Source organism: Xiphophorus maculatus, chromosome 3 (assembly GCF_002775205.1).
Source record: "Xiphophorus maculatus strain JP 163 A chromosome 3, X_maculatus-5.0-male, whole genome shotgun sequence".
NCBI lineage: Eukaryota > Metazoa > Chordata > Actinopteri > Cyprinodontiformes > Poeciliidae > Xiphophorus > Xiphophorus maculatus.
This window is the reverse complement of record NC_036445.1, coordinates 14,182,238-14,210,165: the sequence shown is the minus strand read 5'-3', so window position 1 is coordinate 14,210,165 and position 27,928 is coordinate 14,182,238. Positions and strand designations below refer to the sequence as shown.

At 38.1% G+C, this 27,928-nt stretch overlaps 1 protein-coding gene across 1 annotated transcript; it reads right to left on the bottom strand.

The window, feature by feature from the left end:
* Positions 1-30: 30 nt before the first annotated feature.
* LOC102229221 (suppressor of tumorigenicity 14 protein homolog) lies at positions 31-25,992 on the bottom strand. The gene is made up of 19 exons (XM_023330212.1): positions 25,820-25,992; positions 17,284-17,434; positions 16,517-16,674; positions 14,875-14,945; positions 14,473-14,645; positions 13,739-13,771; positions 13,131-13,359; positions 10,902-11,041; positions 10,264-10,367; positions 9,720-9,829; positions 8,769-8,899; positions 8,219-8,323; positions 7,384-7,491; positions 5,865-5,978; positions 5,314-5,433; positions 4,727-4,910; positions 2,172-2,446; positions 1,579-1,718; positions 31-1,449 (listed from the first exon to the last, which is right to left on the bottom strand). The coding sequence occupies exons 1-19, from the start codon at positions 25,838-25,840 to the stop codon at positions 1,288-1,290; spliced, it is 2,529 nt and encodes an 842-aa protein (XP_023185980.1). The 5' UTR covers positions 25,841-25,992; the 3' UTR covers positions 31-1,287.
* Between the last annotated feature and the right edge of the window lie 1,936 nt (positions 25,993-27,928).

Genomic DNA, 27,928 nt, shown 5'->3' with positions numbered 1-27,928 from the left:
GTTTAAAGGGGGAAAAAGGTCAGACAAAGAGAGGGGTATTTGCTTTAATTCACAGCCAATATGCCTTAAAGAGAGAATTACAAACCAACCTAGTCCTCCCCAATACTTTTTGCAAAGAATACACATTCACACCTTTGGTTTTGCTAGTTTATCCCAAATCAAGTCAGGCCTAAAATTGGTTACCCTGTCAAATTGGTTTTGAGTAGAAATACTCTTAGCTGTGGTTAATCTCTTGGCGTCTGTAACAAAAGACACCTCTCATCCTGAGCTTTAATCATAGACTTGGTCTGCTCAAACCAGCTGGATCCTCCACCCACCAATTTATATATAAATACTTTAAAATATTTACAAATTTAGACAAAAGCCAGTAACGATGGAAATATAAAAACAGGAAAATATGGGGTGGGGGTAGAGGGGGGGTGAGGAGGGAAACACACAAAAACATTCCAGTACCATTATTCAAGAACCACTGTGATATTTTTGCCTAGTCTGACCCACCAATAACAAACCTGGCATACTTTAACCATTGGCCATTTTCCAAAGCAAATCACAGGCTTTTAGATTGATTAATACAATTTCTGCCTTCCATTGCAGCCAGCTCCTGGTATTTATGCAATCTAAGCATAACATGAAAATGACTGTATATAAATGGTGTTGGTCCATTTTTCCTTATTGGACATTTCAATTTTACCTCACTACCCCCCTCCCCCATACCCACTCAAATGTGTAGTTTTGTTTACATTTTAAGTTAAATTCTAAAGTTATGAAAGAATGGTGGAACATTAACTTCATGTCGGAAAGTGAGATCAAATTAGTTTGGGTATAGAAAATGGAAAAATCTTCAAAATAAAAATCACTAATGGCACTGTACACAAAGAAAATCAGTTTGTAAAAATCCAAGTAAAACATTTAAAAAGTTAAACCAAACAACCAATGGGGCAAAAAAGTATTCCCAAATCATACATATTTCATTTTTTGTACACACTGTGGCTTGTATCCATCAGTTAAGTATTGCTTCAATAGATGGCAGCATGACACACTGCTAAGAAACACCTTTAGAAAATGTGCAAAACTTGAGTCTGTGGAGTTCCTGTGGGAGGTTGGCAACCACATAAAGTGCTTAAAGTCATTCATGTGAACAGCTGGGCCCATGCAACAGTATGCTCAGCCGGCTGTTAAGAATAGATAAAACTCAAAAAGACTTGGCCTGAACCATGCTAAAATGTTCTGTTTCCAGCATTTCCAGCATTGCGATCTTTCCTGCTGCTGCTCCACACATCATGTTCATCAAATGTTTGACTCCTTTTTGATCCATTCTCTGAACTTGGTGACGCGGGAGTAGACTCCAGGCTTGTTCCGACGGCCACAGCCCTCACCCCAGCTCACAATGCCGGCCTGAAACCACTTCCCATTCTCCTCCCTGCACGACAAAGGGCCTCCGGAGTCTCCCTGGTGAGCGCCACAGGTGAGCAAGTAAAATCATCAGATTGTGTTTGGTTGTGATGGATGGCACAGCAATTACAAAGATGTGAAAACGTCTCGCTTTTCTTTCCTGGGGAAAATTTTGCACGGTCTCACCTGGCAAGCGTCGACTCCTCCTGTCAGGAATCCGCTGCAGAGCATCCTGGAGGTGACCTGTTGTTGAGTTATGACCTGGTTGCACACTGTGTCATTGATGATTTTCACTGTTGCTTCCTGCAGCAAATTTGGCAGCATAGCTGCAAAAGTGGTAAGAGAGGGGTCAGCGGCTCTGGCCATGTTAGCTTAATGTTCATGGCCAACATCAAAAGGTGTTAATGGTCTGGATTAGAGGTTGCTAACATAGGTTTATGAAACGTCCCTTCAGAGTGGGAGTTCTTGGTGACTTATGGATACAGAAGATGTCTCTTAAGTGAATGGAGCAGATCAGAAAAAAGGTAAGGCAAAAGGGAAGAGTGATAAAGCAGCAGTGAAGTGTGTTATATTGGGAGACGTGGGAAACAATACGAGCGACAATATAGGTGGAGAGATGGAGATGAAGGGAAGACAATGGCTTTAGGAAACACCACAAAGAAAAAATATGATGAAAGGCTAAATTAGCCATCATTGAGAGCCAAAAACATTATTCAAATTTGCAATTAAAAATATAAGGAAATGAAGAATATGGACATAATTCTACAGAGAATTCTTACCAGTAGCTCCTTCCCGGAGTGCGCCCCAGCCCGTGACAGAGCAGGACAATCCGGAAGGGAAGACATGGGAGGAAGAAGGGAGGCAGATTGGTTGGACAGTGTTGCTCCACTCCAGCACCTCTGTGAGCTCCAGTAGTGCAATGTCATAGTCATGGGTTTTTTCATTGTAATCTGGGTGAGGAACAATCCTCTTCAAATTACGCCTCTGAGAATCTTCTGTATCATATTGTTCCCTCAAACCACTGTATGTACGCCAGTTGATTGGATCAAGATAGCTGTAAAAGCATGAGAGACATTAAGTAAATCATTTTCTGTGCCTTGCAAAAGTATTCACATCCATTGTGTCACAGTTCCCAACCCTGGCCTTAAGTCTTTGCAGCATCAAGAAAGTTTTCTTCCAGGAATTCACTGCTTTAACTTCTTCTATCTTCCCATCAACTTTAAACAATGTTAAAGGGGGGTAGGAGGGGAGGAATTATGTAAAATCAACATTTTACATGTTATATTATTCCCTCATCAGAAACATACCTGGAGTGTTACACCGAGTGTTTCATGCATGTTTGAAGAATCATTGACTCTCCTGTAGCTATTTGGGTTCTTAAATACCAGCTCTCACACAGCCAGCTCTCACAATGTGCTAGCTATTTCAACAAATTTCAGTCCTCAAGCTGAGTTCTGCTGGTGGTCAGGCCCCTCACCAGTTTCAGGACCCGACCAGAACCCCTGAGTGTAAATTACCTTGAAAAATAATTAGATTTGATTATGTATAAAAGCAGGCTTTAATGCCGAAAAATGATCAAATGTTACAAGCCATGCATGTCATACAAATGGAACAGATACAGAGTTACATTCACCGCCCAGCGATGGGGCCACCCTTAGCTCACCTTATGGATGAAACCAAGTGAGGCAAGTTTAGCTTTTTATTCTTCTCTGCAATCTGTAGCTTCCATAAAGGGTAGTCGAATCAGTTTCAGTCTGTTTACATATGACTGCCAGCAGTCACACATAAACATGGTTATGTGAGCTGCAGCGTGTGTGTGTGTGTGTGTGTGTGTGTGTGTGTGTGTGTGTGTGTGTGTGTGTGTGTGTGTGTGTGTGTGTGTGTGTGTGTGTGTGTGTGTGTGTGTGTGTGTGTGTGTGTGTGTGTGTGTGTGTGTGTGTGTGTGTGTGTGTGTGTAAGCAGTTAAAACAGGCTAAATGAGATAGGGGAAAAGATAGAACCTACAACAATGTGTTAGAAAGTGTAGGATCTTCTTAAAGAGGCAAATGCCCAATTTCAAGGAGTCAAATTGTGAAGTCAAATCTCTTATATTGTGTGAATTATACAGCATGTTTCTAACAACTGGAGGTTAACAGTTACTTAATTGTGTTATAAAATGGCACTGTGTGCCTAAAAACACATTGCCCCTTGAAAGACAAGCATCCCCACAGCATACTGCTGTCACTCCCAAAAAGTATAGATTTTGTTCCACCGTTCCATAAAGGCTAAATTTGTGGACTGCATAACTAATGGATTTCCTGTGAACAGAATCTTCAACTTGAACTGTGAATCGCTGCAGTTTTTCTCTCACATTTATGCTCTACTTGCACAGTATAGGTAGAAGGTGAGATCTTGGTAGTTTTTCATTTGTGTTAAGTTTCTGGGAACTTTCTGGGACCATCTGATAAAACTAGTGCTTTATGAGATGTTTATAGCTTACGTAGGATAAAGTTTTATAACCTTGCCCCTCAACTTCTTCACAATTATTTTACTTGGTCTTTATAAAGCTATCTGTTCATCAGTGTTCTTAGCAAATTTCTGAGGCCTTCATAAAAGTGTATTAACACTGAGATCAAACTATGTGCATATAGAGTATTTGCTAATTAGGTGACTTGACAGTTTGTTGCACTGGATTTAATTTAGGCTTACAGTAAAGCAGGGTTGTATAAGGCCTGAAAGCAATGGGTCAATGTTTGCTTCCGATACATATTTTCTAAAATACATTGAAAACCGTGTATCATTTTTATGATACACGATTTTCTATTTGTCATAGAAAACCATAGTGACACTATGCATCACTATGTTTTGATCAAAATGGTAGAGGTTTTGATCATGTAAAAAGTTCAAGGGGATTGTTTTTATACAAATAAGTGTGTGCTTTATGCAACGCTTGCATTAAGGTCACTAAATGGATGTGAAACTGACTAAATGTCTCACAATATGAATATTTAACACCTTATGATGGTTATGTCCTAATTAATTTAACCGTTTCAACATTGTACACAAGTCTGAAAAAAAAAAAAACCCTGCGCAGCTGTCATAAATGAATGTATTATGACCGTGTTCAAGCTGAACAGAATGGTTAGTGCACCACCAACAGGCTGCTGTGGTGAACACAGTAAGAAATGCTGATTTGTAAGGGAGAGATGCTGTATTTGTTGTAGACTGCTAGTATCTTTCTTTCCAGTTGAATCCATCTTAGAAAATGTTAAAGTATGATGTGAAGAGAAGATCTAAAAAGTTGTGCTGTTTTAGCTTTGTGCATTCCTGTAAGTGCAAGACTTCTGTGACTCACTCTGAGGACATGGTGTTGACGAAACAGTGAGCTGCAGACAGGAGCCACCTCTCTGAAATGATCGAGGCGCCGCACTGATGGCCAAAATTCTTGAAGTGAAGGCTGACCTGCCAGGGCCACGCCCCAACATCAGCGTTCTGCCCTCCTACGATTCGGTTCATCTTGTAAGGCCTGGTGCCGCAGTCTGGAATACAACAGAGAAAGGTTTCAGAGATGAAATGAAAAATCCTATCTCGATAAATGGTGGGGGGAAAAAAAAAGCAGAAAATTAAATTGACTTTGATGAACACTAACACAATGTCAGTCATTGCTGTTGATGCTATTGAGTTTTTAAATCCCAATGAGATACACAGTAAAATTTGTAAATAAAAATTAAAATAAAATGCAGGTGCTCTCTGAGGCTTAAATATGGTAAATATATATATATGTAAATATATATAAACACAGTTCTTCTTCCTAACGACAACCCAACGTGGAGCTCAATCTAGCAATTATAATCTTCTTTGAAAGTGACGAGATTAAATCCAGCTTCAGCTGTTTAAAAAAACAAAACACTGAAGAGTCCAAGAAGGAGGAAGATTCCTCACCACATGATTGTTCATCTGAATTATCAGGGCAGTCGTTGACACCGTCACATTCGGCATTCACCTTGTTGACACATTCCCCGCTGGTGCACTTAAAGCTGAAGTCAGAGCACAAATCTGGGGCTGCAAAAGGGGGGTGGAGACAGGACCCGAAGTGAAAACACACATTTAACCGGTGAAATACTACGCAATCAGTGAGGCTTCAGAGTGAGGCTCCAATGCACAATGTGCAGTGATTGAGCAGCAGATTGCATTGATTGGGCGTATTGATTGGGATTAAGGCCTAATATGCCTCCTTATTCACAGAAGTGAAAATCAAAAGGAAATGCAATCGTGCCCTCTGTGAACGTCTGTGACTGCAAGAGGGGAATCAGAGAGAAATTGATGAAGACTGAAAAGGAGAGTAGCAGGAAATAAAACAGAGTAAAAACAACAGTGAAAAGAGAAATAGTTTGAACTAAGACAAAGCCCTGAGTGAAACGTTTTTGTTATACCCACAACCATGCTGAGGTGATTGTTTTGTATAAGAAGCAAAAACTTGGTCATCTGCTTACAGGCTTCACATGAGGCCTCATCACTTCCATCCTCACAGTCCTTCATTTTGTTGCATTTAACATCTTGAGGAAGACAAACTCCATTTCCACATCGCCACTCGTTTGACTGACAACCTGGTGTCGACGAAACAAGTTTAGAAGGAAGTTATATCAAAAACAGACATTAGTGCAGCAGAAAAAAAAGGCATCAGCATCTGGCTTAATCTTTATTGCAAGTATTAGGATGTGTAGTGATGTATACACACATCCCAGGTATGAGTGACCATATTGCATGGGGTCAGTTACTGCTTTCAAGATTTACAAAGTTTCTAAAAAGTTTAGTTTCAAAACGGCTTATATTTTTGATCATACCATTTCTACACTTTGAAGTGCTTTAATGACCTGCCCGAAAAGGTCCCAGAGTGACCAAAATTTTCAGTGGTAGATAGAGTGATGCAGCAGTGCTTGTTGCTGCACAACGTAGGTCAGCTGGCTGGTAGAGAATAATTTAATGTTTTACTGACAATAACAGGAAAGAAGAACTTAACTAACTCAGCTTACATTATTATCAGTATTAGGAGCATAAAAAGATTAAAGACAGGATGTTTACCAAATATATGCCATAATTTACACCTGGGCCGATTTATTACAGATTGAGATCTAAAAAGCCATAATACAAAATTAGAGCCCAAGCTTCAGAACCTCCGACTTCAGAATCTCTGAAGCTTAAAATGTTTTTTTAGCAGGATTTTTTTGTATAATTGCAATATAAATCCAAGAAGTGCCTGCTTTCTCTTATTCCTCCCCTGCTAATACCATGGCAAGGCTTTTCCTTGATAACATGGCAAAGCTGAATGACATATTTGCATTTGTAATACAACCTGTAAAAACATCTGCAGCGAGAGGAGATGTACAATTTGGAGGTGTGAGCTTCTACACAGAAAGGAGCCCACTCCATAACAAACTGTGTGCAAGGACCCTGATGATGGCCTTATATACTGACATGCAGATAGTGGACCGTTAATTTCAGCTACTTGGTAACATCCTTATTGATGGAGCCAGAACAGTAGCAATGTCTATAGCAGCTGCACCACCAAGACCATTGTAATGGTTGTCCCACATTGTTACTTGGTGTACCGCCGGCTTAGTACTGGCATGGTTAGGTTTTTACCTTGGAAGGAGGTCAGTGTAGCCAGTACCCCTGTAAGTTCTCTGATGAAGCCGTATACAGTATGTACCTGATGGCTATGAATTACTAATAAACAGCAACTGCTGCTTTTAGGTTACTCTAGGATGGATTTACAACTTATACCATCAGCTTAATAATAAACCTCCATTAGGATCTCAGTATCAAGGTTTCATGCCAGCTCAAAACAGCTGAGAGAGAGAGATGTTCCCCAGAATATATTAAACTTCTCTCTGGAGATGAACTATAGTGATCATCCACATTGTGGTTAATTTTCAATGTCATGTTTTTTTCTGCTTGGAAGTCTGGTGCCTTAAATAGCTCTGAATCATGAATGGAGATATTCATACTTACTGCATAGTTTCTCGTCGCTCCCATCTCCACAGTCGTTGGAATTATCGCATACAAAGAGTTTTGATTTGCACAAACCATTTTTGCAGGTAAACTGGTCACTGTCACATTCTAAAACAAAGGAAATTTGCACATATATGTGCATATAAATAACATGAACAAACAAATGACCTTGGAACAACAAAACATGTATTGGCTGCATCAGATAGTAATAACTGAACTGCAAAGTAAAAACTGAACAGTTTTTGTAAAAATATCAAGATGGTTGAATTGAACGTGAAGCAAAAAAACGGCGGTAAGAAGGAAAACTGCAGATCTTGTCTGGCCCTTGCTTTAAGATAACAAAAAAAAAACATGGTAATTACTATGTAACATGTTCTGAGTGTTTAATTCAAAGTGATCAATGTGGAAAAAAATTTAAATTATAACTTTTGGTAAGTTGTGCCTGATTTTTTGGCTATTAGCACTAAAGGATTTCCTAGAGTCTAGAAGCGTGGCACTGAGGAGAAGATAAGACATGATCTGGCTCGTAAAAAACACAGCTTGTCATTTTTATGCTCCTCAGATTTCGTTATCTCAGGACAGATGCCGGCTAAGTGTTTCCCCCGCCTCCTGCTCGTTTTGCTGAGCTAAGCTAACTGGCTGCTGGCAACACTTACCAGGCAGAGATGAGAGTGGTATCCATCTTCGCATCTGACTCTCGGCAAGAAGGCCATTATAAAGTATAGTTTTAAAATAAGCTATTTCTTTTTAAGAAATGAGAGGGGGGCATAGGAAGGGAAGGGGGTGTAGAGACGGGTTTATTAAAGGAATAAAAAGTCTCGCCAGATCAACTTACTGCACTTCTTCTCGTCGCTCATGTCGCCACAGTCGTTCCAGCCGTCACACCTTTTCTGTTTATCAATGCAAAAGCCATTGCTGCACGCAAACTGGTCAGGGCAAGCTACTCATGTAGACAGAAGAAAGGGACATAAGGAGACAGCAATGACAAAGTCACTGGGAGGGGAGTGATGGTATACTCACAGCAGGCATAAAAAAGCTGATCAGGGCAATTATAAATCAATTTTGATCAAACAGAGAACCAATGTTAGAGCAGAAGGGACACTCCTGTCTGACAGCTACAAATAAAACAGACCCACTAAACAAGCTCTCTGGTAATTAGTCCACCTCTTATATTTCAGTCCTGCAATCTCCAAGTCTGTGTAAAGCAAACTGCGTTAGCTTTATTGTCAATAAGCCTTAGTCTTTTTGTCTTCAAAGCACAAAATTACTACCTTTGTTGGCACTGTAATGGCAGGCTCAGTGTGTCACTGTCATGTTACAACACTTCACTCAATGCTCGCAAATAGTGGTGTATATGTGGTTGAGAAAAACAAGAATCAACTTACGGTCAACTGAATCGATGGCTGTGTACGTTGCATGGAAGCCCTTGTCAGTATAGGACTCATCGGAGTGGAAGATCACTTTTAGTTCATTAGTCTGACTGGCCAGAATAAAAGATGGCAATTCTCCACAATATCTGAGACACAGGACCCATTGGTTTCAAGATGCAGTTGTGTTGGATTGCATAAAAATGACAGAATTTGACTGTATATTAAAAGCACCATCATCCTTCTAGGTTAAATCCCCTCTCCAGATGCACATAAATAAATTAACTTTAATTTTTTTTGCTTTAATTTATGTCACTTGATAGTTAACTAGCTGAATCAAAGAATCAGCATAAGGTGTATTGTGATTTGGAAATAATGCTCAGGGGGACTAAAAAGATTTACTTATAAAATTTTATGCCAGATAAAAATTATATGCAGCACATTCAAGCCCAGCGGTGGTACTTCTAATAATTCACATATTTGGTATTGGTGATCAATAACTTAAAAACATAAGTAAAAAGTTTATTTCTGTTCAACATTCTTCAAAATGGGAAAAATGAAAGAACATGTCATTCAGGTAATTATTTGTGCTGATAAGTCAGGAAAATGTGACTCAATGTCAGCTGCTCACCAGAGCCTGCCCAAATCTACAGACACAAAATAAAACTTTAAAACAAGTGGAAGTCTGACAAAATAGGCCCAATAAGGACCAAAGTTTATCTTAGATATTTACCAAATATGACTGAATGTAAAGACAATTATTATAAAACAAATCTAAAATGTCATAAAATGAGAAAAAACTGAGCTGTGTATTTTTATACTGTATATGCAAGTATCTTGTTATAGCACAATATCGATATGCTTCACATATTGACATGTGAAGCATGACAGTGTGTCAGAGATCCTTGTTTTATGCTTTGAGTCACTTGACACTGACTTACAATTACAGACCAGTAAATCAAGTCTTACTTCTTCCCCATGATTTCCACATAGTCTTTGTGACACCTTCGAACATCTACGCCCGGCTCTTTCATGCGGAAGATGTTGAATGTCACACGTACCTTATTCCCTGCAGAGACCTGCAGCAGAAAATTTCAGGTGACTGATTTGTAGCAACATTATTGACCAATGTGTCACCTACACACACAGAGAGACACGCCTCTACAGCCAAGTGCAAACACAAAGGCTGTAACACATCAAAAGTGGTTTGTGGGTGTACAAATACAGTCATATCCACTTGCATGCATGTCCCCCCCACACACACACACATTTAAACAAGCCACACACACTAAACCCTGCAGCTCAGCTCAAGCTGCAGCAGCAACAGCAGCCTGACAGATGAAGATAGAAGAGGTACTGAACAGCTTGGCTTCGACAGTGCTGGCTCAGCATTCCTTTGATAGCAGGCTAAGGATGGAGGAGAGGGAAAAGGTGTGGTGCAAGGAAGGAAGGGGCAAGAGTGGAGGAAACGTGAGGTGTGGGGTTGGAGAATGAGATTGTAAGTCTTTCAAACCTTGATGGTCCATGTGCATTCCGTGGCAGGAGGATAGAAGCTGGGGTAAAGCGGAGATGTGAAATTGTCTTCGTTTTTGTTGAGGACACGATCACATTGGGAAGCTAAAATGCATTATTATTGTTAGTTATTATCATTTCTTTACACTTTAAAAACATCTAGAAATAAATGGCACCAGTCCAATCATTTTGAAGCACTTGAGAAATATGGAGTTCATAGTCTATGCATTTTTGATATCCAAGTAAAAAAAAAAAAATCAAATTCTCAGTACAAAGAATTTGATTTTAAAGCTGATTTCCAGTTTTAAAATTGAGAAGAATTTTAGCCACCAGTAATTTAGTCTTTGGGCTATAGACGTAGAAATGGGAAATATGGTGAAACATTTTTTTATCATGATCATAAAAAATATCTAGAAAGCCCAGCCAGTTACTTTTGAGTTAAATTCTTTCAACTCAAATGTCAGAATGATAAAGACAATGTTTGGAAAAGTATGGTATTTATTAAATGTAAAATGTGTAGAAATCCTGATTTCAACAACTGCATAAAATACTAATGATTAAAAGAAATGTATTATAATCCTAAAGATTTGACCTGTAAAACAGATCATGTTAAGTACTATGAATGTGTGGAAAATGTACCTTCATTTTTGGGTATAATTTTGTACTGTGCCTCAAAGCCTGGCTTCTGGACAGAGGTGTCAGCAATGAAGTTAATCAGCATGATGTTACCGGATGACACAACGCTCAGGGAGTTAGTGGGAGGCCTTTGGCCACATTGTCTGTGGATAAACAAGGAAAACAAACCAGTAAGGATACATTCTAAATGAATTCCAACATCCAAGCATAAATAATGTTCTCCATGCTCAGAGCATTTACTGAAGAAAGTGGATCTGTAACACACAAGTGTAATTCTTTTTATTCAATAAGATTAAAACACCAGCACATTGCTACAAACATAAAAAAACAACATTTTGAGAGGAAATCAATAAAAGAGCTGTCAGGGGGAAAAAATAAATAAGAAGAGTAGTATCAGCACTAATAAGAAATTGCTTAGGTGGAGTTTCTAAGTCAAACATTTGTTAGATTAACAAAAAAAAAAAAGTTTGAGCACGGCTAGAGGAAAAGCCATGAAGGTGTAAATGACGTTGCAGGAGCAGCAATACATTCACCTCCTGTAGAATAATGTCATTATAGAGTATTATATTATGGCTCTCATAAACCCCATGTCACCTTGAATAAAGCCCATCGCTCAATACCGTTATAGAAAAAAATGTTATGCATCACTCGGTAAGGCCGTATTTGTTTGGCATTGGTTTCTGAGTTTAAAATTGCCTGCAGCTACAACTGATGTTGCATTCAGTAACTGATAGATTCATAAAAAAGCGACCTCCCCCACAGACAAAATGCAATTACACACAGTGGTGTAGTCAGATTCAAGTTGGCATCTTTCATAGATCTGAAAGGAGAGGTCTTTCTGAGTCAACTTAATCTCACTCAGGGCTCGAAAGCTGACAATAAAAAAGGAATGCATATCGCAGAAGGCTTCTGAAGCAAATAAAGAAAATAAATGTAATCACAAAACCAGAAAAAAAAGGAATGAAGTGGAACATGTTCCACCCACATGAAAACAACTTTTATTCTAAAATCCCAGTGCAACATTTCAGTCAAAAAGAGAGTGATTCATGGAGGGTTGTCTTTTGGGAATTACTACTCTTTCAGGCAAAATAAACTAGACAAATTCTGGTTGAAGCACATGAAACAAAAGCTGCCACGCATGGCTAACACAAAAAATAAGAAAAAAAAATCCCTGCCATACCCAGATATATAAAAGCAGAATTAGCAAATGTAACTATAATTAGATTCTTGTTGTTTGTATAAGTGCAGAAAATGAAGTAAAACGCAGTCTTCTAAAAGTATTCAATTTGGTGAGGTTAAAGATCTGTTCTGTTCCTGTTCCATGGCCTGAATGGAAGCAATACGGCTCCTCCTAATTCGGAGGTTGAAGAATTTGTCCGTTTTCTTTCTCATATTCTAAAATTTAGGACATGGTATTGGTGGCTCAATGGCTGGAACACGTTCTCTGGTTCCCTCTCTTAAAATCTGGTACATCCATCTCAGTCTGCCACCATGTGTGGGATGTACCAGGCCTCAAAGCAATACTGTAGAGATTTGTGAGCTACAAAAGCCCTGCAAATATCATCTACCATGGAACCCAATAACTAGAAAGCTTTGTCAACTGTTCCCTTATTTCTGCCATGGATATGCTTATGGATATGCTTCCCCTTAAATCCTCAGATTAAGTGCTCTTCTCCATGGAGAACATGGTGACTATAATGAGAAGACCCTGCCACTGTTCCCTCCCACATGAGTAATTTCAGTTCAGCCTTCAAGTTCCTTTTCCAACCATACACAGCTCTTTGTTTCCACTCCTGAGTTGTGTACATTTGTTGCAGAACTTCCTTAAGACAAAACAAAACAATTTCTTCATAGCCTCTCTAAATTCCTCCTACATCAGAGTTTTTTGCATATGCAACCATAAAAGCTGTTAGCCTTCTGGTCCCCTGGTACATGCTGGTTTTGGAACCACCAGAACCCATGCTGGTTTTGGAACCAAGAATCTCTACAGATATCTAAGAATCTGTAGAGATTCTTAGATAATGGCTTCCATCTTCACTGATATCCACCAACAGTCCTCTGGTAATCAAATGGATGGACACCAATGGCAATTGTTGACGATCCTGAATATGGCCTATACATTTGCAAAACTATATACAGTATATACTTAACTTATTCAGAGAATCATTTCTATTACATTTTATATAACCATCACATCTCACAAACTCTCCAAGCATTTCCCCCTCTACTTACACTGTGATGGCCTGAGAATCATCAGGGCTCAGAGAGTCAAAGATTGAGACAAAGTCATCGCTGCAGTCATCTTCAATGTGGAAAATTGGAAAACTGACTGATATGGTGTTCTCCTCTGCTGCTCGGATTTGCCACTGACAATAAGACTCTGACTTGTAACCTGTGGGATACCCGGGGGATGTAAAGCTTTGCTCATCCGCAACTGCTTCCAGACGAAAGAAGCAGTCCTCTGAGAACAAGAAGAATATTGCTCAAATCAAACAGGTTATTGGACACAGACATGAAAAAAGTAACTTATAGCTGGAAAACATAGTTTGATGAATACTTTTATGAATAATAATGCAAATAATGTTTTTAGTTAAATCAGGCACATGGTCTGCTATTTTATGTAATTATAAAACAAGACTTTGGGATAACTTTACACTTAGCCTTACAGATATAATGGTAAAGCAACCTAAACTAACTGCAACAAGGATAGCAATCTTAGATGAAAACAAGCGCTACGCAGGACAGGGCCATCATTTGTTAAAGACTGGCAGGAGGGCAAGCATCTAGCCAGCTGGAAAATTACAGCAGCAGGTGATTGAAACAGGACATACTGTACTTACCCGTGGGTTTCCTGGCCATGCGAGCATCTGTGACTGGAGACAAAGACATTGGGGTGGGGTGACAGGAAAACAGGAGGAAAAGAGGTAAGGACGGGTCACCAAAGTTGTGAGGCTGATAGAATTTGATGTATGAGCCTAAAATATTTGGGTTGCACATTTTCTGTTCCATTTCCCTGCGGTTAAGGGAACTGGTGATGGTGCGCACCTCTTTCTGCTCCATCTCACCTTGCCCTACAGCAGCAAGTCATACATCTCTGTCTAACTATCTGGGACAGCAACATCAAAATTGTACCAACAGAAATCATTTTAAAGAGGACCAAAAACCACAGAGTCACAAGGGCCAGCACTCGGCTGACGGCCAGGATGTCGACAAATGCAAGGCGAGTGCTGAGGAGACAGAAGGAAGAAAAATGGCTCTCTCGAAGCAGGCCAGGGGCCTGGCTAATATCATTAGAGGATCCAAACAGCATAAAATGTGCAATCTCAGATGCAGCACAAGCTGAGAGTGGTCTGCCTTATCTGTTATTATCTTATCAGCACAACTCAGAGCAGCCCACTGTGATATGGATGCAAAGCAAAAAGAAAAGAAATGATGACGAGACATGACAAAGACCTTGTTTAGATCTTTGTTCACGGCATGTTATCTTTTTTGATTGCTCAATGTAATTATTGAAAGCCAGTTAAGGCTTACATTTAAAAGCTTTCCCCATACACGTGGTTCTGAAGGTACTTACGTGAAGCAGTAATTTCAATAATCTTGAAGCCTTTAAGGTTGGACCTAGTACTTTGTGACGCAACGCTTTTCTCCAGTGCCTCCAAAACCCGCTCCTCTGAGAACTCTGGCACAATCTCCAGGTCGCTGACTGGGATCTCAAACCGAGACCAGTAATAGGCTATAACTCCTTCACTGGTGTTTAAAGATGAGAAAAGAAAGTTAAGGAACTCATAGAAAAATTGATTAAAAAAAAACAACATCCCAGACCAGCATAAAGCAACTTTAAAAAGAAAGTAGTGAAAAAACGTTTTAACTGTAATAGTAAATAACTGTAATTTACAGAAAACTGCAATCTGGATATGAGATGGTGAAAAATGCACTATGTCTAATCCTTAGGCATATGAAAAAGTGAATATCTTACCTAAAGGCGGTAACTGCAGATTCTGTGTAATACTTGGTGAGGAGTGGGTCATTCTGGTAGCATTCAACCATCTGTGTAAAAAACAAATGGTTGAAGCATGTTTTAAATTTTCAAGTATAGCATATCATTATAAATGGGCCATTTTCTAATGTCAAAGTATACAATGGTTTTCAAAAAGAGATAAAGCCCCGAAACTGTTGAAATTTTACATCATGCTGCTGCAAGTTTTGGTAGTGTTTTTGCTGGATTGATTCTAGTCTCTTCAAGAAGACTAGAAAGAAGCACATTTTTGTCTGTCACTTATAAGAATATATAATTTTATTTCTAATCGTAAAAAATAGCCATTGCAAGAGTCTTGTGTGTACTAAAGAAGCAACAGACTATCCCTTATCATAAGGTACTGCTCTGAAATCACATTTGGCCAACTATGGCTACCATGTAGTCAATGCGATGGATTGGCGACCTGTCCAGGGTGTACCTGGCCTCTCACCCGTTGACTGCTTGAGATAGGCACCAGCCCCGGTCACAACCCCGCAAGGATAAGCATGTTAGAGAATGAATGAATGAATGAATTAATTGATGAATGAATGAATGAATGAATGGATGGACATACAGACGCACAGTCAGGCGGACAACTACCAAGTGTGTTAGGCAGCTGACTGCTATGATTTTCAAACTTGAGGTTTTTAGTGCTACATGTAGAATGTAATATTTCAGAGTTATACTTATAAAGAAAATATTAATTAAGAACTTTGTGCTATTCTGATTATATAAGTAACATGGTTGCATTAGTTAGAGTGACTACAAATGTGTTAATCATAAGAATGAATCATAAGAAACCGTGTTCTTCACACAATGAATGCTGGAGCCAGACACCAGCCCCGTAAGGAGGTCAGGAGGGTGGGGGGGAGAAAAGACGCATGAATGGATGTTTAATCCATTTATACAAAATGAGTGAAAAAAACATTTCTTAAAATAAGTTGGGTTTTTTTTACAATCTATGCAAACTTTATATATTAAAAAGCTTTCTACCAATCTAGTCAAATTCTCACAACTTCCTGCTGATGTCGGCATCACATTCTCATCTGCAATATTTTTTCACTGAAGAATATGTGCTCAAAGAGCAGGAGCCTTTTGTCATCAACAAGCTCCTGAGTGGTACTACAACATCCCTTCCAATGCTGTTCAGAAAAATCACTCAAGGAATTTACTGTTATTTTTATTTCTTCACCCACTCAGAGGTACCCTAACTCTTCTGCAGTCTTAAGAGATGGGGTCATTTAGACCCCAGCAAGTCTTTTAACTCTGTGTGCGGTCCAGTGGAGTTGAGTTGACACCATGTGCGCTTTCACAAGATTATTTTTTTGTGTGGTTTCGGGAATCGAGGGTGTGACTGGACAGCCCTCCTGCTCCCCCACTGTCCGACCGTGACATTTGCCACGCTCCTCCTGAGCATTGCTCTAAGACCATGGGACTGTTAAAGCAGTCATTTTGGGCTGGGAGGGACATTTTAGAAAGCAATCGCTAACAGCATTCAACGTTAATCTTTTCCGAGAGAGGACGACTAAGAGTAAGGCATTAAAAGTAGCAGAAATGTGTACAGGAGAATAAATACATGAGACAATCTGGATGCCATACTCACAAGGTCTTCCAGTGTTGAAGCTAAAGTTTTGAATTCTTGGCTAGTTGTGTCTTCGAGATTTTGGTCATAACTCACATCCCCGAGCTTCATATGACCACTGAAAAGTTGCACTGATGGTTTTTGTCGCATACTTAGTGTGCCCCTGTAATTATCACTAACTGAGAGAAGAAACACAGATGAGAGTCAATTGTTTGATCAACAGAATGCTTTAAGATGGCTGCTACTGATGAAAGAAGAAACTTTTAAAACGGGGCCTTGAAGCACAGTCCTCAAGCTTTACAGCATGATCGCATGCTGTGGAGACAGTTTGGCTCTCATGGCAATTAAAAACAGCCACTTGAATCAAGATGGTGTTTATGGAGACTTCACAGGCCTTTTTATCAGTCTCTGTCTGCGTAAATGACAAGAAAACTGTGCCATGGCTCATGACATTTTTCTCCTCTGCATTATTAAAAGGAGAACGTCAGAGCTGTCAAATCGACTAACACTAATGGGAAATTAAAGTCCAAACATGCCACTCTTACACTCTTGTATCAAAGAGCTCTGCCTTCACAGCAAGTGTAAATGATCCACTTTGCGCTTTGTGATGTGCCTGTTTTGGCAGAAGGGAATGCATGCAATGTAAATACACGAATCTCTTATTTCCATTAGGCAAATCTATGCTGAAAGTTTAGGGACTTCCGCAGAGTGTCCAAACATCTAAATATTTGCGGTCCCTGAATATCTGCTCCATTAAATAAATTCGGAAATAAATGATCACTACTTACAGACGAAGAACCAAATGAGGAATGCCGCGACAGCCAAGACAGCAAGAAGCGCCAGAAGAACAGCAATCAGGATGCCGATCTTCTTCGTCTTTGACGAGGACTTCGGTTCATTGGTTAGGAACACTACCTGTTCTCGGTGGCCGTTCTGGTGCTGATGAAAGGAAAAGGTGGAAAAAAAATTATTTTGGCAACAATATAGAGCTATGAAAATGTATTAGCTCCGTTACAGATTTCTTCTGTTTTCACTTTTTTGTCATACTAAATTGGATAACCCCATCCAAAAACACAATTTTGTCTGGCTTCTTTTTGTTTTAGAAATCACTCAGGATTGGAATTACTGGTGCGTTTGAACCACTGTCCTGCTGCACAGCCCACGTGACCTCGAGTTTAATATATGAACTGATAGTTGGACTTTCTCCTGTATTATTTATTGCCTGAAAGCATAATTCATAACTATCAGTTACAGCAAGTTGCTAACTTGGAGGAGCAAAGCAGCCCGAGACCATCACAATACTACCACATTTGACTGTCTGAATGGAGGATGCAAAAATAAAAATATATTTTTTTTTTATTTACAAGGATCATCTTTATCTAGTATTTTTTATGATCAGAAACATTTAAGCTTAAGGTAGAGAATACAGGTAACCTGAAATGTAAATATGCATAATAGTGATATGAGAATTATAAAAAGAAAACATTATTAATTTATTTAAGCGTTAGCTCAGAGAAAGTCACAATCTATAACCAGCAAGTTTCCCAACTTAGCAAAGTGGGACACTATGCGAAGTTGAAAAAAAAGAAAGGGATTTTCTCATTAAGATATTAGAGAGTTAGTTCAAAACTGGTTAAACCTTTTCATGCAAAAGTATTACAATGGAAAGTCTAATACAAGAACAGCCATAATGTAATCAAGGAAAAGAGAGTTTTACAGTGAGACCCAGCTGTTATGAAGCGACACACCTTGTGCTAATTTCTAAGACCAACAAGCTCTGACAGGATGCTTGGTTTGCTTTTTCTAAAAAAAAACCTGTTCTGCAACACTGACAAATTTACTACCACCCTCATAACTACATGGCAACATGCCTTACATATATTCAAAGACTGGATGATCACTAAGTGATAAGCTTGGGGAAAATACAGGCATGCTGCTTTAAGAAGCGCTTGAAGGTAGTTTGCGTGTGTTGTTGAGCTCTCTCGAGTGGGTGGACTTAGAGAAAAAAAGGTTTTGGCTGCTCAGTAATCAACACACAATGAATTCAGTGCCTGCAGCCCATGAGTGAAGAAGCCAGAGTGCCATTAGGGATGGAGAATCACTTTGGTATTAAATCAATTTGTCAGATGTGCTGCTCCTTAAGATGGGGGCTCAATTACTTGAGCCTAGATGATAACTCATGGCAATTAAGGTCCATTCCTGCCCAGTTCAGGCTTCTACACATGCTCTCTAATTGGAATCTGTAACAGCAATCATGGGCCAGAATGAGGAGAATCATTAGATAGAGGGTCAGCAAGTGCCCCAAGGTTCTTCTACATCAATCACCCTGATCACGGCCTAATTATACCATTACATATGCTTCATCATATCCTATTCTTCACTACTCCAAAGACATACCATCCCGCATGAGCATTATGAGAAGTCTCTCCCTCGCCCAAAAGTGTTACTTAATTTCAAAGAAGAGGCAACAACAGCCCATTCTATGAAAGCATTTGACAGCAAATCAACTTGAGCCACAGACTTGCAGTTAGTACCATGTGAGTGTTGCTGTTTGGTTTAACTGGTTTGACTAGAGCTGCTGCAGTGAGGTGTGGTTAAAATTAAGCTGCTCTGGCTTGTTGTGAGTTTCTGCAAGATTTCAACATATTTTTTAATGGTTTCTCATACAGTAACATTCATTAAAATTTGTTTTTCTATAAAGTAAACTGGAAAAACATTTCTGCCATTACATGATAACTTAGCCATATTATTAATGCATACTTTTTTTGTACCCGTTTTCTTTCTATTTTTCTGTTTATTTTATCCAGTTAGTTTAAATGCTTATTTTTTTGTTTTACATTCTTACTGATCTCACAACATTACTTTTATTATTCTGACTTTGCAGCACTTTGGTGGAACATATTTGTTCCAAAGTGCTTTCTAAATTAATTTTACACTGACATAACATGAAAAACAAACTCCTGACATCATTCAGATGTCTTGGTGTATCCGAGCCATGTGAAACACTTTATCAGGCCTTGTTAAAACGGTCTTGCTTTTAAGACTTTATTCTCTAACACAAGGAACAAAAAACTATTTCTGCAAATGTCAACTCCTGATCATCTGCAGCCTAAAAACATGTCAGTTTCACACCCACCACACGGGTTGTTTATCCAGCATATCATCAGCTCAAATTTTTCACATCCAATGCTTTGCTAAAATATTTAAAAGGTGGAAGAAAAAGAGTACATCATTTTAAATATTTTTTACTAAACTTAAAACCTTGACACCCATATGTATTCTGCCGATTTTACACACAATAACATTTGACAAAATCTGCCTTAAAAAGTCATCGAATTGTAACAGAGTCCATCTGTGTATAAATTCATCACAGTACTAATGCAACTGTTCTGTGAAGGGCTCAGAGCTTTGTTATAGAGCATTAGTAAATAAACATCATGTAGACCAGGGGTGCCCAAGTACAGTCCTCCCTCCAGAGTTCCCATCCTGCCAATTTTAAATGCACCCTTGTTCCAACACACCTGAATCAAATGAATGACTCATTATCAGGCCTCTGCAGAGATGAATGACTGCTGATGAGGGAATTCAGTAATTAGATTCAGGTATATTGGAGAAGGGATGCATCTAAAAGTTGCAGGATGGGAGCTCTCAAGGACTAAACTTCAGCACAAATGATGTAGATCAAGTAACCTATCTGACTGGTCATGCATGAAGATCCACAAGTGAGGACATCTGCTCAGAATACTACTTTCATAAACTTCACAAATATGTTCTTTTTGGAAGAGTGTCAAGAACAAGAAAACTTGTTTTAAGTTTGCCATAAACCATGTAGGACAAAGCAAATGGGCTGAGAAAAGTACTCTGACCAGATGTGACTATAATGTAAGAGAAGTTAAAACTTAATTTCAACCTGTTTTCCAGTATTTGTTTGATAGTGGTTGTGTGACCTCAACATTCCCATGAATGTCTTTTGCAGGATTGGGCAATATATTGAGACTAAGCTGTTATTGCAATATTACTGTGCACAGTTTGAAGTGCAGCAATAGTTGTCATAACATTATGCCACTTGTTGTGAGGTTTCTCAATGTTTAAGTCTTAGACACAGTTAAAAGTGTTCGAGATGCTAAAGGTTACAGAGAGTGTTGGAAGCCTCATAATAATACATGTAAAAAAAAAGAGTGAAGGCAATGTAAATTACATAGTTGGTGCAACCAAAACTGCCTTTGCAATATTCTACAATACCAAAATACCAGGACTTTCTAATATTATATGCCACAGGGCCTCAGGACTGATTGGTCTGAAAGTCCCTACAGCATTTATTTTTTCCTTCAGTTGGGATTGCAGCACTTAACAGTTCACCTAAAGTTATTTTATGTTAACGAAATTTTTTTATTTACACAGCAGATATACAAGTTGTGTTGATCTCCAAATCCCAATAACTTAAGGTTCAGGTTCGTAGTATTATCCATGCCGACTGATATTTTTGTCTTTCACCTATGAAAGCTAAAAAAAGAAAGAGCCCAGGAACCATATTATTGTGGTGAGTGTGTCTCACATGTAATTTCTGAGTATTTCTGTCAGGCAGGTTTTGCCCTGTTTTGGAGCAGCAGTGAGTCTGCCACCAATCTTTTTTTCATTTCCAGCTTTGTTTGGGTGTGAACACCATACTATCAAAAAGGAATCAGAAATGCTACACCTCCCTTGTTCAGGGCTAAGGTCAGTGCAGCTGTGAGATGCATAAAAGCCAAAACCCTCAGTAGCAGCTGTTAACATAGCAACAAACCAAACTGCTACAACATGGCCAGGCATCTATTCTTTTCACAACCAAGTCTTTCTTCACAGCTCACGAGTTTTTTAATATGACTTCTCTTATGTTGCTAAATCCACATGAGGATATACAAATAATTTGGAGGTGTCACAATTAAACATTATCTTTGTGATATATGAAAACTAAGTGATGTTTCTCACATGCAAAAAAACTGTATTTTCTAAATAATTATTTACCAACCGTCCCACTGTGTCACCACATAAGCAGAGACCCGTCTCACCACATTAATCACAGCATTCCCACTCTCTGTGTCGAAAACTCACCTCATTGTATGTGACAAATCAAATATTAACAAAAAAAAAAGGAAAAACCCCTTTGGTAATAGTTTGATGTATGCCACTTTAGGAAAAAAAAACTATTTTAGATTAAAAATTAGACATGAAGAAACACAGGGTGACAGACTGGCTTGTATGAGATCATCATAGAACGATAACATTGAGTAAAAAACCCACTGCTACTTGATATTTGCCCAAAACTTAAAGCACGGAAGAAACAATGTGTTAAATAATTTTACCTAAAAAAATAGAAAAGCAAATCTATTTTCACTGCTGCTAAAATAATGTACTGATTGATTATTACTATTATTAGTTATAGTAATTTTATCTACAGTATTTACTATTATTTTTGATTGACTGACTTAAACAAAAATGATGAACATTGCTAACTTTAGTAGTGTTTTTCAAATTATTATTTGGTATTTTATTGCAAAAAACAATAATCTAATTTAGATAAAAAGTCTCCTTATTAATCTAAATGCTGTTAGATTAATAATGAAAGTATAACAAACTCATAATTGTTGGTGAATTAGTCAGGGCAGCTGTTCAAGATGAGCCTACACACGGTTGCATACCAAATTGCTAACTTTAGATCTAAAATCAGCATAATCTTAATAATAGTGATGGGTGGAGGTTTTTAGAAACAATTGTTTTTGCCATGCAAATGTACCCTAAAAGCCAAATCAGCTTTTCATTTAAGCAGAACAATTTGTACGAGCCTTATTTTTTTCAGACGCCGACAGACACGATGTACCAACACGCTGCAACAAGTGGGGGAGGAGCATGGTGACACATTAGTCACTATTAACTAGAACACCCTCTTGTCACTCTGACACTTTCTTCTGGCACTTTTGAAAATGAGCTGTAAACTATGAATAAAGTCTGATGGTAAATTTTAGGATTTTTAAAACTACGTTTTTAAACCTCTGCAAGCCTAGATTCACGCCTGGCATCAATCTTTTGATGCGCGTCACTTTTGTTTCGTTTTTCTTAAGATTTAGAAAACATCACGGGTTTTTTCCGACTTCATATAGAAACAGAGCACTGTGTCTTTCCCACTGGTTGCCATTTGTCAGCCAATATACAATCCTATATTTCTGGTAAACTCCAAAACAGCAGATAGCAAAATACTATACAATAAGGACTTACAAAAAAATAAAATAAAATCCCAAATTAAGCAGGTGTTTAGTCCATATTTTTGTTTTATGTCAGAATCAACATAGGAGATAAATTACCTATTTATCTCCTAAATAGGTAGTTAGTAGGATAGTAGGCTATTAAAAGCTGTTAATATCCTACTAACAGCTTTTACAACGATGAGCACTATGGATAGATTTTCTATTTTAAATCAAATCAATTAGATTATGTTACACATTGTTGCTGAAGTTTTATTTTTAAATACCATAAATCATGGTCAATCCGATGTTTATTTCTAGTCATTTTTAGTGAATGTTAGTTATACTCTGAGAATCTCATCCTATCTCATGCCTAAGCAGTACTAAATGATCACTGTGGTTAGGTCACTCTGAAATCGAGTCACTTCAACAAAATCTGAAAATTTTCATTCTCAACCAGATGACTGTGATCAAAAGTCTCCAAACAAGAATCATGAGTTTTGCAATATTTCAGTCTTTTTAATAAACGATCCTGCATTCCTTAGGTTATGATGCATATTTATTAATTATCTGGCATTTGTTGGATTACAACTAACAGTACTTATTATGACATAATACAGCTAAAGTGTATACTAACCCATCAAAGATTTTTCCCTGTAAGGAAAACAGAGTTTCTCTTGCTTTGAGCCTGTTATTGTGTAATTCTCCCAGCTACATATTTAATAGCTGAAACTGTTTGCATAGAGCAGCCGGCTAAATGTTGCCCCACCCTTTGATTTCAAATCCGAAACTTTGCATAGGTACCTCTCTATCTGGACTTTGCTTTTTCCACCATTACTGATACTGATATTATTCAATAGTTCCTAACAAGACTGAAGCACAAGGACATATCTTTGCATAATCTATGCTCCTGAACTCCTTGACCTGTAGGTGTTTTTGACACAATTCAGAAGTTGTTGCATGACAGCAATGTCTGCTTAATTTCTGAACTATCGAAAGACTTTTCACAAAAGACATCAATATACCATTGTAACATCTGACTCCCCTCCAGCTGTGCTGCTGATACCTCACCATCAGATGTAGAAAAACAATAAAAACAAGACAGCTTGAACAGTACTCGGAGTTTCTTGGAAGCACATTAGGGCTTCTAGGCAAGAGTTTGACTTTAACTCAGCCTGTAAATGCTCCACAGAGTTCCAGGTCAGGAAGCTTTACTGTGTATATTTTAGTTCATAGGAAATATTAGCATACATGTTTTTCTTTAACGAAACTGTCTTTACTCTGTGACCAAAAAAATCAGTGCAGTTATTTTTTAACAAAATCACTAATAGAGCAATGCAAAATATGTATGTATATATTTTTCATTTATCCCCTCTACTTTAAGGACTTGATCAGAGTTTCCTGAAGATTTCTAATTATTCATATTTACTCTCCGTTTGCATAGGTTATAAACATGACATCAGACAAAGATTTTAATTTTTTTAGCCATTGGCTGCCAGACTAGATAAGGCCCCATATTTATCTCGCAAGAAGACGCCGTGAACAGGCTGATAAGACGGATACCAGGTCTACAAAGACCCAAAGACCAAGATTTCCATACATACAAACATAAGGATTTGTATTGCTCTATATTGGTATATAAATATCCTCGGAAGGATGTCAGGAAAAATAATTTAATGTCCTAACATTTCAAATGTAAGTAATTTAAAATGTGCTAGACTCCAACTGTAATCTAAAAGTGAGTCTTTAGTGCCTTTCAGTTATATAAAGAAAAATCTACACTGAACTGTTTTGCCAGACATATTTTTTATTCATTTATTTTTTTAATGGCAACCTTCAACTCCAGGCCTAAATCCTCTAGGCAAGCTGTGGAGTGAGCTGAAGAGAAGATGTCTGTAGGTAAGAAAAGCAGGGGTGCCAATAAATATATCACCAGGGATGTTGGTAAAATAAATATTGTTTCTTATAGTGTTAATTCTTCCCTATTAAAACTAATGTTCTCAGATTGGATTCATCATAAATTTTCTGTGAAAGATGGTCCAAATGAAATAAAAGATAATTCTAAAGGCATTTTAAATGAGCAGTCAGTCCTTTAGTTTCCCTATAAGATAAGCAGCACTGACTCTCTATGTATGTGATGAATTACTGCAATTACACCAGACAGGGAGATTCAGAGCTAAAAGAAAAGCATAAATCAAAAGGTTTTCCACATATCTATACAATGAGAAAGCTGAAGTGATCACAGCTATACCAAGACAGCTGCTCTAATCTTAGAAACAGGCAAATGGATGTCACAAAAACACAACAGAAATCAACCTACAAACATACAGTCCACACCTTTCAGACGAAACACAAAATTTTCTTGTAAAATCCAGCATGTCAGAATGAACACACTAGAAATGAGATTGTTTATATATATACATATACAAATAATCTCCCCAGAGATTATTAATGCTTAAGAGCATGCTTTAGAGCATGCTTAAGAGCATGCTCTTAAGCATGCTCTTGACATGCTTAAGAGCAGCTTAAGCATGTTAAAGCATTTTTTCCTGTGTATTAAGAACGCAAACTAAACACCAGGAGGTGTCCTTCAGTATGAAAAAAGTTAATTCCACTAGAGAGAAGACACAAATGTCGGAGATGACACATAATTTATTCAATACAAATAAATTAGCATCGACTGAAACACTATAACTCGCACCTCATCTGACACCAAATCGTATTTAGCTAATTTTATTATGAGCAATGTGAATAATCAATGTATATATATATAATATATAAGTGACTAAATTTAAACGTTCAAGTACGCTTTGACAAAATATGATCACATGAATGCCATTTGTTTATGTGGTAGGTGAGGCCCCCGGAAGCACACTAAGGTTGTCAACTTAAAGTTTCGCTGTGGGGAATAAGCTGCTGGAAGAAAAACTGTCAGACTTGTTGACTGTGAGAATCAGTCCGTACTGACTGAAACACTGAGTTTAAACAGGAGACCCGCGGCAAAGTTTACTGCGTCAAAACTGTGTGAGGGGAGCAATTTATAGGAATGGTGACAACGACAAAAGAAAAACAAAACAAGAACTTGCGTCAGGTGCGACAAACTTACGTGATATGTGGCAGCACTCATCTTCGAAGACCAGACCCAACTGAAACCCAACAGGAGAACTGTATCTTTCTTCCAAAACGGGAGTTAAATCAAATAAAAATGAATACCAGCAGTCCCTCAGAGATGAACCAAAACCTCTTCCTGTGGCAAAGAGCAAGAGCATATTAACCTACCTGAAAACTTCGCTCACACACTTTGGCCCCGCCCACAGTGTTCGAATCAACTGAGGTGAGTCTTTTCTCACGTCAGTTTTAAGAGGTGCTGACTGTGGAGGTCCGCAACAAAAATCTGATGATAAAGCATGGATGGCTGATTATTTAAGTCTGAAATTGTAGCCCTTACTGGTCAGTATGTGAGACTTCAATAACTCCAATAAAGCCAGGCCGAAACAGTGTATTTCTTTACAAAGTTAACAGTCAGATTCAGAAAATCATATAATGCCAACTGGTAAAAAGCAAGGTTGTCAAAAGAATTCAGTAGACCGTGTTCAATGTTCACTTTAATGGATTACTGCCTCTTGTGACACCACAGAGTGAGTTTGAAGGAGTAAGTCTCGTTTAACGAAGAATTTTAAATTCTATTACAAATTTAACAAGGATTAAATGAACAGAAGAAATCTCTTGGTTCCCCTGTTGGCCATCCTGATAATAAAGAGCTACAATATTCCAGCCTAAAAGTAACAAATGCATCGTCTAGATTTCCAGTGCAGCCATGCGCTGTTGTCTAACTCTCAAACTTTAATTTAAAGACTCATCAGTCCCAGTGAGCTGTTCATTGTTTGCATGTGGGCTTGTTTTCCCTCCCATCATCTAGTTCTGAAACGTTACTTGTCCTCTGGGTGCACTGTCTCTTTATATTAAGAATAGCTGCTTTTCTGTGACTCAGTTAACAAGGTCTGGTGTATTGATCAAGTGAAGCCTTGTCATTTCTCCTCTGACTGATGAGCCAACTACTCCCTATTGTGTTTATGTGCATCCCACTGAAAAGAACTTCAGTCTATTATTAGGTCAAAGTAGGAAAAGCTGTTTTTGTATGAAATTGTAACGTTACATCTGAGAACCTCCCTCAGCTATAATGTCATGTCTTTCATTATCTCATTTATAAAGCTGGAAAGATGAAGCATGTAAGGCAGGAGAACAATGTCTTCAAACAACCGGAGCAAATTGACCTGAGTATAAAATAAAGGTTATTTGTTTAAACTCAATGAAATAGTTTTGTTTCAAAAACAATGAAACATGTTCTAATAAATCAGTTGTTGTATGGTTGATCTAAAAGTGGAAAATATTCTGAAATATTTACTCTTAGAAATAGCTCTTTTCTTTCGAGTTTCTAATTTTCTCTTTGCTCTGTATGATTTGCTTTTGTGTTCAATTGTAGTTTGAGACGTATTTTTCTGTACTTACACTCGTGCATATTTGCATTAGATTCATGCACATCTACTTCGTTTAAATGTTTTTTTAATTACCTACTTTGCTTGTTTTCTGTTCAGTGCAATTTTACATTCAAACTATATTCTGTGTGATCTTTTGTTAAATGAGTAAGATGCCATTAAACATTTGAATGGCCTGTATGTATGTATGTACGGACGGATGGATGGACGGCTTATTTGTAAAGCACTATTATTATATATTTATTTAATGTGTTTTAAAGAAAGAACAAAGGAACAGAGACACGAAAACCTTGATACATCAAAAAGACAAATATAACAAATTATGTGACATTATGTTGTATAATTTAAGCAAATAAGATAACTCACAATAGAAATGATGATGCATTCTTTGACCTCTCTGGGTATGCTGCAGAAATGTTTATGTCTTGATTTTAAGAAGACAACAGTTTCTTAAGATCGCAGGTTTTCAGGCAGTTGGTACCAGACCCGGGGAGGATAGATAAATAAATACTGCCTCCTACTGTTCAATTCTCATTGAGGGAACACAGAATAATGAGATCTTGTGTGACCTGAAGGGGTTTCTGGAATGTATTTAGGCCTAAGACCACTCAGTAAGCTCCAACAGGATGTTTAATGCAATGCTTTTACCAACACAGAGCTGGTGAAGAGACTTAAGGTCCAGTGTGAAATTAGAACTCTGGCAGAACCATTTTTAAGGA